This window comes from Cherax quadricarinatus, chromosome 33 (assembly GCF_038502225.1).
Source record: "Cherax quadricarinatus isolate ZL_2023a chromosome 33, ASM3850222v1, whole genome shotgun sequence".
Taxonomy (NCBI): domain Eukaryota; kingdom Metazoa; phylum Arthropoda; class Malacostraca; order Decapoda; family Parastacidae; genus Cherax; species Cherax quadricarinatus.
In genome coordinates, this window is record NC_091324.1 from 28,774,837 (window position 1) to 28,787,591 (window position 12,755).

General features: G+C 38.5%; 1 protein-coding gene across 1 annotated transcript in view; it reads right to left on the bottom strand.

The window, feature by feature from the left end:
- The window catches only part of Fkbp39 (FK506-binding protein 39kD), an 88,397-nt gene extending 75,903 nt beyond the window's left edge, over nt 1-12,494 (bottom strand). Inside the window, exons 1-3 of the mRNA XM_053783856.2 lie at nt 12,362-12,494; nt 9,801-9,907; nt 7,762-7,990 (exon numbers count right to left, since the gene is read on the bottom strand). Of these exons, the coding sequence (XP_053639831.2) occupies nt 7,762-7,990; nt 9,801-9,907; nt 12,362-12,371 (346 nt within the window). The 5' untranslated portion in view covers nt 12,372-12,494. The remainder of the gene's footprint in view (nt 1-7,761; nt 7,991-9,800; nt 9,908-12,361) is intronic.
- Nucleotides 12,495-12,755: the final 261 nt, after the last annotated feature.

A 12,755-nucleotide genomic window follows, 5' to 3' on the forward strand; every position in this document is an offset into this window, starting at 1 on the left:
ACTCCACACCTTTTCCTAATTTCCACACTCCGAATTTTCTGCATAATATTTACACCACACATTGCCCTTAGACAGGACATCTCCACTGCCTCCAACCGTCTCCTCGCTGCTGCATTTACCACCCAAGCTTCACATCCATATAAGAGTGTTGGTACTACTATACTTTCATACATTCCTTTCTTTGCCTCCATAGATAACGTTTTTTGACTCCACATATACCTCAACGCACCACTCACCTTTTTTCCCTCATCAATTCTATGATTAACCTCATCCTTCATAAATCCATCCGCCGACACGTCAACTCCCAAGTATCTGAAAACATTCACTTCTTCCATACTCCTCCTCCCCAATTTGATATCCAATTTTTCTTTATCTAAATCATTTGATACCCTCATCACCTTACTCTTTTCTATGTTCACTTTCAACTTTCTACCTTTACACACATTCTCAAACTCATCCACTAACCTTTGCAATTTTTCTTTAGAATCTCCCATAAGCACAGTATCATCAGCAAAAAGTAACTGTGTCAATTCCCATTTTGAATTTGATTCCCCATAATTTAATCCTACCCCTCTCCCGAACACCCTAGCATTTACTTCTTTTACAACCCCATCTATAAATATATTAAACAACCATGGTGACATTACACATCCCTGTCTAAGACCTACTTTTACCGGGAAGTATTCTCCCTCTCTTCTACACACCCTAACCTGAGCCTCACTATCCTCATAAAAGCTCTTTACAGCATTTAGTAACTTACCACCTATTCCACATTGCTCCTCTATCCACTTTATCATATGCCTTTTCTAAATCCATAAATGCAATAAAAACTTCCCTACCTTTATCTAAATACTGTTCACATATATGCTTCAATGTAAACACTTGATCTACACATCCCCTACCCACTCTGAAGCCTCCTTGCTCATCCGCAATTCTACATTCTGTCTTACCTCTAATTCTTTCAATTATAACCCTACCGTATACTTTCCCTGGCTGCCTTCAAGAGAGAGCTGGACAGATACCTAAAGTCAGTGCCGGATCAGCCGGGCTGTGGCTCGTACGTCGGACTGCCTGCGGCCAGCAGTAACAGCCTAGTTGATCAGGCCCTGATCCATCGGGAGGCCTGGTCGTGGACCGGGCCGCGGGGGCGTTGATCCCCGGAATAACCTCCAGGTAACCTCCAGGTACTCAGTAAACTTATTCCTCTATAATTTTTACAATCTCTTTTGTCCCCTTTCCCTTTATATAAAGGGACTATACAGTGGACCCCCGCATAACGATTACCTCCGAATGCGACCAATTATGTAAGTGTATTTATGTAAGTGCGTTTGTACATGTATGTTTGGGGGTCTGAAATGGACTAATCTACTTCACAATATTTCTTATGGGAATAAATTCGGTCAGTACTGGCACCTGAACATACTTCTGGAGGGAAAAAATATCGTTAACCGGGGGTCCACTGTACATGCTCTCCGCCAATCCCTAGGTACCTTCCCCTCTTTCATACATTTATTAAACAAAAGTACCAACCACTCCAACACTATATCCCCCCCTGCTTTTAACATTTCTGTCATGATCCCATCAGTTCCAGCTGCTTTACCCCCTTTCATTCTACGTAATGCCTCACGTACCTCCACCACACTTACATTCTGCTCTTCTTCATTCCTAAAAGATGGTATACCTCCCTGGCCAGTGCATGAAATTACCGCCTCCCTTTCTTCCTCAACATTTAAAAGTTCCTCAAAATATTCTCGCCATCTACCTAATACCTCCCTCTCCCCATCTACTAACTCCCCTACTCTGTTTTTAACGGACAAATCCATACTTTCCCTAGGCTTTCTTAACTTGTTTAACTCACTCCAAAATTTTTTCTTATTTTCATTAAAATTTCTTGACAGTGCCTCTCCCACTCTTTCATCTGCTCTCCTTTTGCACTCTCTCACCACTCTCTTCACCTTTCTTTTACTCTCCATATACTCTGCTCTTCTTATAACACTTCTGCTTTGTAAAAACCTCTCGTAAGCTACCTTTTTCTCTTTTATCACACCCTTTACTTCATCATTCCACCAATCACTCCTCTTTCCTCCTGCCCCCACCCTCCTATAACCACAAACTTCTGCCCCACATTCTAATACTGCATTTTTTAAAACTATTCCAACCCTCTTCAACCCCCCACTACTCATCTTTGCACTAGCCCACCTTTCTGCCAATAGTCGCTTATATCTCGCCCGAACTTCCTCCTCCCTTAGTTTATACACTTTCACCTCCCTCTTACTTCTTGTTGCCACCTTCCTCTTTTCCCATCTACCTCTTACTCTAACTGTACCTACAACTAAATAATGATCTGATATATCAGTTGCCCCTCTATAAACATGTACATCCTGGAGCCTACCCATCAACCTTTTATCCACCAATGCATAATCTAACAAACTACTTTCATTACGTGCTACATCATACCTTGTATATTTATTTATCCTCTTTTTCATAAAATATGTATTACTTATTACCAAATTTCTTTCTACACATAGCTCAATTAAAGGCTCCCCATTTACATTTACCCCTGGCACCCCAAATTTACCTACTACTCCCTCCATAACATTTTTACCCACTTTAGCATTGAAATCCCCAACCACCATTACTCTCACACTTGATTCAAAACTCCCCACGCATTCACTCAACATTTCCCAGAATCTCTCTCTCTCCTCTATACTTCTCTCTTCTCCAGGTGCATACACGCTTACTATAACCCACTTTTCATATCCAATCTTTATTTTACTCCACATAATCCTTGAATTTATGCATTTGTAGTCCCTCTTTTCCTGCCATAGCTTATCCTTCAACATTATTGCTACTCCTTCTTTAGCTCTAACTCTATTTGAAACCCCTGACCTAATCCCATTTATTCCTCTCCATTGAAACTCTCCCACCCCCTTCAGCTTTGTTTCACTTAAAGCCAGGACATCCAGTTTCTTCTCATTCATAACATCCACAATCATCTCTTTCTTATCATTTGCACAACATCCACGCACATTCAGACTTCCCACTTTGACAATTTTCTTCTTCTTATTCTTTTTAGTAATCTTTACAGGAAAAGGGGTTACTAGCCCATTGTTCCCGGCATTTTAGTTGACTTTTACAACACGCATGGCTTACGGAGGAAAGATTCTTATTCCACTTCCCCATGGATATAAAAGGAAAAGTAATAAGACCAAGAACTATTAAGATAAAATCAAAGAAAACTCAGATGAGTGTGTATAAATAAACGTGTACATGTATGTGTAGTGTGACCTAAGTGTAAGTAGAAGTAGCAAGACGTACCTGTAATCTTGCATATTTATGAGACAGATAAAAGACACCAGCAATCCTACCATCATGTAAAACAATTACAGGCTTTCATTTTACACTCACTTGGCAGGACGGTAGTACCTCCCTGGGTGGTTGCTGTTTACCAACCTACTACCTACTACTTATACATATTATAAGCATTTAGCATGGAAATGTCAAGAAGATGGAAAAAGAGTTTTATGTACAACTTATAACTCTTGTGAACACAATCAGCAAACCCAATCTGCATGTCACATTTGTCCATTAAGCGTATATTGAGGTTGTAGTCCATCACAGCTGCAGGTTTTGCAATGGGTTCATTAGTCTCTCTATTCTGTTTGCCAGTGTCTATCATTTCGTGGTGGTGAACTGATGTCAACATTGTGACATGTTTGTCATGCCACCGAAATGCCATGATGTCATTGGCAGCAAACACCTGAACTTCACCTCTACGAGTGCCTGCGTCGAACCTAGGCATATGTCTACGATTTCCACGCACTGTGCCACACACACGTCTGTCATGTTCACTCGAAAGAAATCAGTGAGTAAAGGGCTTGTGTACCAGTTATCAGTATATAAAATATGCCCCTTACCAAGATATGGTTCCATCACTGTTCTAACCACATCACCAGAGATACCCAGTAACTTCCTGGTATCTTGCAATGTATTACTGCCAGTGTACACAATTATATCCAAAACCAGACCACTTTTGCAATCACACAGTACAAATAACTTATACCAAACTTATCCCAGATGCAGTCTGCTGGTGAGTACTGGATATTTACAGGTAGTTGTGGTTGTGCAGGTTGTGGATGTTGTGGGAGTGTGGGGGTGGTTGTGATTGTGCTGAGTTAGCAGCGTGGGTAGTAGCATGGCCCGCTGCTGGTGCTACATGACTTATGTCGCCACCGCCACCTGCTGCCCCATGTACATTATTCACCCCCATTATAACAATACTGTTATCTTCACTATCAGTTTGCGGTGTAGGGTCACGGGATGTACTCCGAGATTTACTCCTTCCCCTTGGAACAGCATATGGCACACTACCAGAACGCATGTTGCGTTGTACATACTGCCGCTTCACTGGAGAACATTCACCCTCACTGTCGCAACTAGAACTGCTTTCAATAGCTTGACAATCACTATCACTATCACTTTCACATCTGAGTCCTGTACACGGGAAAATAAGTTTCCTCTTTCGTCCTAGTACAGGTGGATGCAAATGAGACGGCCCAGCACCAGAAGTGGAAGGGTGTGGGTCATCTGGATTTTCATCACTAATTACGTTATTCTGGGCACTGCTTTCGGTCAGACCCTCTCCAAAAACCATGAAATTCACTTTCACTGGCACTTCCATCGCTGTTAGAGCTATCACTTGGGAACAAAAGACCTCCAATCCGCTGAGGAGTGAGGTACTTCTTACTGTGAGGCATGGTGAACAAGGATTACTGGAGTGGAGTTCCTACAATGCACTGCTGCATTCCCGATTCTTTTAATAGTGAGCACACTGATTCTCTCATATGTAGGCCTTCCAGCTTTCTCCTGCTCGATTTGAGGCCGCCAGAATTTGTGTGTATTAATACGTCAAACACGGTGGCTCCTAAGACAAATATACACGTCTTACACAGTCAAATGGTTAAATCTGGTAAAAGATTCTGCATAATTTCAAAAGAAATTTTTCCTAAATTCTCGGACCTGAGAGCAATTTACAGATCAGGGGTCTGGGCCCTGAAAAGGTTAATTACAGTACACACACTCCTCCCTTAACAACCTACCTGTTTAATGACTGCTTGGACTTATGATCAGGTCTCTCCGACCAGTCGATATAGTACGCTGTAAGAGAACTTTGGTAATGAAAACAGCAGTGCAGTGTTTCAGCATCAAGCAATCTCCAAGACTACATATTTCGTCTATAAATTTGTACTTTATTGTGCACCCCATAGTACAAGATAGAGTTGGAAGTGTGGCAGCACTTGGAAGAGAAAAGAATGGAAGGAGTACAAAAAGTTATCTGTAAAGGAGTTTGTTTACATTCTCGGCATCTCTTGTTTACGATGCCATCTAAGGGTAAGTTTATTCAGGTACAGGTACAAATACAATTACATAAAATATCATACAAAGTAACTTTTTTGGGGGTTATCCTAGATAATCTACACACATGCTGCTATGTATGATAATTTATATTTGTGTGTACTTGAATAAACTTTCTTACCTTCAGATGCCATCATAAATGAGAGAGAGAGAGAGAGACGCGGAGAAAGTAAACAGACAAACACACCAGTTAACCCCTTTGCAGTGAACAAGGTATGTCGATTGTAATAAAAACCAATTGCTCTGGGGTACTTTAAATGTCGTATATTAGATGTGCTTCAAGGTGTTTTAGTACTTTAAACATTGCTTCACTTGGAATAATCAGTATAAATACAGTATGATTGGTTTATATTTTTTTTTCCCTTATTTTGGTTTTCATAGGCAATGTACATGGTATACTTAAAACAAAACATTACAATTGTTTCCAAGTATTATACTCCTCAAAACAAGGGAATATGTAATATTGTTTGAATTTACTGGGTTATATATATGGTATATACACTTTAGAATTGTTATTTTACTTTTGTTTGTTTTTACTATTTTGGCCTTCTAAGGCTATGTACAATGAATACATATTACAATTATTTCAGAATGTATTATTCATCAAAACATGGAAATTATTCACAGTTTGACTTTAGTGGGTTATACCTATGTATGTTAGTATCATGAAATTGTAACAAATTTGGAATGAATAAGTCATCTCTGAGCCACTTTCACACCCAGTTTACTGGTAGGGAAGCTGGTGGTGGAACAGCTCCTGGTTAGTTTGTTTACTTTTTGCTAGTGAGGCACACTAGTACATAGGACATACAATCATTCTGAGTAGATGAGCATGATACACTGTGTGGACCCTGCTGGTCTACAGATTTTTCAAATACATGAAGAGACGAAAGACCCAAAAAGTTGCCCTGAGGTAAAAAATATTGGCAGGCAACAGGTTTGTGGGTACGAAAAATGGTGTGTACTAGTATGTTAAGACAGTATGAGCACCTGTGTACTAGCTTGTCGGATATAGTTAAAGTGTTAAGCAGAGAGATTATAAAATGTTCCTTAAATCAAAATCAGAAAATCTGGATAGTAATGAAAATCTAATTTAGAGGCTTGCAGCTCATTGTGGGAAAAAGCTCACAAACCTGAAATCATCTTTGTCCAATTAAGAGACTTGTTTGCAATTTATACTAACTATACAGATTAACCCTTTCAGGGTCCGTCCCGTAGATCTACGGCTTTACGGTGAGTGTCCAAACCGTAGATCTACGCCATGAGCTCAGCTCACTCTGATAAACTGTGAGTGGTACATTTGGGCCTAGATATGAGAGAATACATCTATGTGGTATGTGTGCACCACATAAAACAGATCCTGCAGCACACTGTGTATAATGAGAGAAAAAAACTGAAATCATGATTTTTTGATTAAAACAGCAACTTTGCAGTGTTTTTTCGTATGTTTTTTATAGTTGTATTTGCGATTTCTTGGTCTCATTTGATAGAATGGAAGACATATTACAGAAATAGAGATGATTTTGATTGGTTTTAGCACTGGAAATGGCTTGAAACTGAGCTCAAAGTAGCGGAAATGTTAAATTTTTGCCGATATTCAAGAGTAAACAAACGACCTCACACATCTAATACACGTCAGCTGGTGGGTCATAACAGTAAATCTTCTATTTTTTGTTGTGAATAAAAATTCATTATGTGAATAAAAAATCAAAATGGAATTTATTTGTAAAGCCTCAAAACATAACTAATGAACAGAGGAAATGTTAGTTTAGTGCCAGGAATGCCTACATTGTTTATTCTGGACCCTATTTTGAAATTGGAATATTTTGAACTTTGTGTTAAATTGGCCAAATTAACAATTTCCGATCACTTTATTTTGTAGTTGAAACAGTTGACTTGGCGATTTCTTGTGCTCAATCGATAGAATAGAAGTAATACTAGTGAAATAGCTAAGAATTTGGTTGATTGGAATAATGAAATTGGCCTAAAATGGGAGTCAAAGTCGGCAAAATCGCCGATTCGTAAATATCGCTGACACATCAAAATTCGCGAGAGCATAATTTCGTCAATTTTCCACCAAATTTCGTACTTTTTGTTTTATTACCTTCACAAAAAGATTCTCTACGATTTCATAAGAAAAAATAAATTTTTTTTTGAAAATTCTTGGACACTGGTGCGTGACTCCAGATTTGGGCCTTGGACCCTGAAAGGGTTAATATCTACAATGCTATCATACCTGCTAGGTAAAAGCAGCACCCTACATTCATGTGCTCCCTTAAGCCATATGAAGAAAATGGCAATGTGACAAGACACAGAAGTACCCGAGTTTATCAATAATGTCACTACCTTCATCAGAGCTTTCATTTTCCTCTTCATCATCTTCTTCCATATCTTCATCTATATCAAATACAATATATCCTGACAAATGGACAGATGAATTTCCCCCTTGTGTATAAAATGCAACATGACTTCCAGACTCAAACTGAAGATCAAGCTGGGACTGGAGGACGCCATGCTTGCGGCTTAGGTTAGCAATGATAGTTTCAGTTTCATTGTCATCGACCTCCACTATAACCTGTAAAATCAATGACAGAAAATTTTACTAAAGCTTACTCTTCAGACATACACAGGTATAATAAATAAATTATAATGATAGACCAGATTATTATATTTTATGAATATAGTTTAAGAACTACATATTATAAAGGAATAATAAAAGTAATCACACATTCTTGAAACCAAAGAATCATTCAGCACTGCTAGATTTTTCTGTACATTGGAGCATCTTCATTCTGGACTCCTTGAAACCAAGAGACATTACAGAACGAGAAAGTTCCAGCATAGAAAAAATTAATGTAGCACAGAACTCCATTTATTTTATCCTCTTCCAAATGTAGTTACCAATATACAGTACAGATATTTACACCATGTGAGGCAGTAAAAGACATGAGATACAAATAACTCTAATGTGACATGCCAGTCACTCTGGCCTGAACATGTTTTCTTATTATAGTGGAACTCCTGATTTCGTAGGCACTGAATATTGTACGTTTCAAATTTAGACCACTTTTTTGGGGGAAATTTTGATCCGGATTTCGTATCTCCACCCTGAGACTATGTATCAGATGCGCCCGCCTGCCAGGGAAGCTGCCACTCATGCATAGGTGTCTGAGTCTGGCTCTGTCACTGGTCATCCGAAACATTTCATAATAACCCATTGTTTTTTGTGCTTAATTAACTATTGAGTGTGACTGTGAAATAAGCCACCATGGGCCCAAAGAAAGTTCCTAGTGCCAAGAAGGCGTGAAACACAATAGAAGTCGAGAGATTGTAGAAAAATACCAAAGTGGTGTATGTTTAGCCAAGTTTGCCAGGATGTATGGGGAGTTGAAATCAACAATCTGTTCCATCCTGGCAAAGAAAGTAGAAATCAAGGAAGCTGAAGAGTCTTCAATAAAAGGCATGTAATAGTGATTTAAATGTTCATTTATCCATTTCATTAGCACTTTATATTTCTCATCGTTTTCTGTATGTAAAACTATTAATTATTCTTTAAAAAAATTCATTTTTTGTTAATGTTTTTGGGTGTCTGGAACAGTTTAACTGTTTTTACATCATTTCTTATGGGTAATATTACTTCGGTTTTCGTATGTTTCGGATTAAGACCGACCTTCTGGAATGGATTAAGTATGAAATCTGGAGTTCCACTGTACTTGGCATCTTATTAAATACTAGCAAATTCTCAGATTCTGCATTGTGAAAGGCCTTTAAATGGTGGCAATAATCCCTTGATCTATGGGATGCAGTATAGATGTCATTTTCAAAGAAGTGTACCTTACCTGACACTCACTGGTCATTTAATCTCTGGGCCACAGGTGTTGCCCAAGACTATTCACTTTGTGTCAGCAGATACCAGGAATATTGCCAACACAAATGTAAAAGAATTCAAGACGAAACTGTATCAATATCTCCGTAGTATGCCAGATGAACCATTGTGTGATAGATGTGAGCCAGTGTGCCACCAACATTAACAGCCTTGTTGACCATGTAGTCAACAGGAAGGCCAGACCTCAAGAGTAGGAAAAAACTCAAAACTGATCACAGATAGTAAGAAAATGGAGTTACTACATATGATAGCTATAGGTGCAAGTGCAGCTGCTGTTGGTAGACATGGTATAAATGAATTTATGGTATGAAACAGCGGAGAAATGAGAAGAGGATTCAGAATAAGTATGATATAGCAAAGTAGATGCATCACAATCTTCCTCCTCTTAGAAGCAGACTCACCTTTGCCATGTTTAACAGCCATGAACATTACACTAAAACACTCCCATGGTCAACAAATTGAAAAGCAATTTTATTTCAAATTCCAGTATAAAACTTACCCTAACAATCTCATCATCACAGGTTGATGTATCTAGGACAGCAGCTGATATGTGGAAAGGATTATCCACTGTTTTAGTGTATCGTTTAAATGGCTCAAGTGTCAAACCTGAAAGAAAAGCAATTAAAATTTTTGAAACATTAAAATTAAAATATAAAAAACACAGATGCAAATTAAGGATGAAATAATGCAACAGTTTCAGCACCTAATGTCTGCTCCAACTATATATCTATCTTGTAAAGCTGACCTTGAATTTACACAAGGACAAAGTTGTTAAAGCTCTGCTACTCCTAAAATAATGATTTACAAAACTAATGGATAGCATTTTTTATTTTAAATGTAAAAGGTTTACAGAGTTCTGATCAGGGAATAAACTAAATATTGAACACTTGCTTGCTGACCTAAATTTATATAAAAAAAAATTACGACCATCCCAGAATGAGCTTTTACACAGCCCATCTGTAAATACACATAGCTACCCCATATAACTTTTCACAACAAAATAATGAACTGCAGAAATAAGAATACAGGGTGATGATAAGCAGGTCTAGCAAAATTAAGATTTCTTTAGCTAGTGCAGATTAAACTGATGTACAGCAAAGACATCAAGTTTTCACATCACTAATGTCAGGCAATTGGTTCAGCAACTTGCTAAAATGATGCATAACTACAATTTATCTGACATAATTCAGGTTTGGCTCAATATGGTGAACAGCTGCTCAGTCGAGTTTGGTGACAATTTATAATCTAACGTGTACAGTAATAGGTAGGTTTTGCAATAAATTTATTTCATGAAAACCATCCAATTTTTTTTTTATAAGAACTTTATAGATTGTTAGAACTGCTTAGATTAGGTTGCCTAAGGTTATGTTAGGTTAGGTTTAGTTAAACTAAGTAACCTAATCCAACCAAACCAAACCCAGCAAAACCCAATACAACCACACCCAATCCAACCTCACCTAGCCTAGCCATAAAATAACCTAACATAAATTACACAAATTATTCTGCAAAGGTAATCACATCTGCTGTGAAAATCTCTTATGATATTGCTAGAAAGTGAAAGACTGTACAGTGGCCATTGTTCTGAAGCGAACACTGTAGGAATGCCAATCCTAGCCACTGATTGGAAATAGTGCACACTTTACCACATACATTCTTCCTCCAATAAAACTGTACAGTTGTTTGATAAATTCTAAGTTAACAATTTTTTAACTACTTTTGTCTGGTTATATGTTAAAAAAGAAGTACACAGCAGAGTTAAACCAAGCAGCTGATGTTCATACTGACACACACAACTAATGTGACATTTTATTGTGGCTAAGTTTCATCCTCCAAAGCTTGACATAGCCCCTCCAGCATGAAATTTTACCATAATAAAAATATAATCATCTTTAATTCAACAGGTACATATAAAAGATGTACAGATCTAGCTGACATCAATGACATACTATTATATAGAAAGCCCCTCGTTATGCAGAGCATTTTGGGCAAATTAGGTTAATTTTGCCCCTAGGATGTGACCCACACACAGGTAACTATTTTACTTACAGGTGAACATGGACATTATTATTATTATCATCATCAAGGGGGAAGCGCTAAACCCAGAGGATTATACAGCGCCTGGGGGGGGGTGTGGAAGGCATTCAGGCTTAATTCGGGGAACTGGAGCACAGATCCAATTCCCTAAATCAAGAGCCCCTCACCAACATCAAGGAACCTTCCTTGAGGGGTGTGAACATGGACAGCAGGTGTCTTAATGAAACATCCTGTTTCCCCCCGGACTGGGGATCGACCCCTAGGCCTCAGTTGTGCAAGTCGTTTTATCTATCCTATAGGTAATGCTACCATCATTTCAAACCCAGTAGCCTCGTTGAAGCAAGAACCTCAGATACCTTTACAAATAGATTAGACAAGTACAGAGTGGGTGTGGGTTAGACCTGCCTAGCATGAGCCAGTAGACCTACTGGAGTGCTCCTCCCTTCGTATGTTATCTTTGGTAGCTATAATTATCATAAAGGGTTTAGTTCTCTCTCCTCCCCCCCACCACCACAAAGTAAGCCAGCCTACCACTGTATAGGCCTGTGCCAGTATTTTACGGTTGCACCGAAATTTCAAGCTGATGAAATAGGAAAAATAAAAATTGCCCACTATAACTTGATTTCATAACCTAATTTGACTTAGTAGTAAAGAATATTTGCTGGAGAGGCTGTGGCTGCCACCCCATGAAGGTTCTCTTAGTGATGAATATAATGCCGCTTTAAGGTAGTTAAGCCATGTTGTTCACTTCTGTCTTGTCTCGCCTCATTTTACCCTACTTCCGTATATGGAACCATGAAATTTATATTACATTTTTATAGGTATAACATGACGCAAATTAAACGCCCATCTACATAAACTAAAATTATTATTTAGAGGGGTAATACAGCAAATATATTGACAAGCGAAACATGTGGAAATGGCGGCCTGGGGCCCCCGTGGTGACCCTTGCAAGTCTAGTGGCTCGCAAAAACCGCACAGTATTGGGCGAAACTACTTTCTGTACATTGGCTAGAGGTGACTCACCCCAAAACATGATGGCAGAGGGTAGTTAGAATGCACACGTGGTGTTGATCAGCTGTTATGTTGTCGTCACTCTCAGCACCTGTTGTGTTTGCCGCCGCCCGACTGCTCCCTCGGTTCTCTTCTCACCTTAATTATCATCATTTATTATTTTCACAGTCATATTCACATTAAGATTGTACATAAATATGGTTTTATTAGTAGAAATTATTATTGCACTGGGGTTTGCTTATTACATAAAGTAGTTAAAAATAATAATATTTATCTACATAAAATGTAAAATCCAAGTATAAATTCAAAATCCAAACTCGAATACAAATGTTGCTTTAATAAATGTAATAGGCATAATCTATATAGCTCCTATTTGAATGTAAGAATATACAAGATCTGCAGTAGG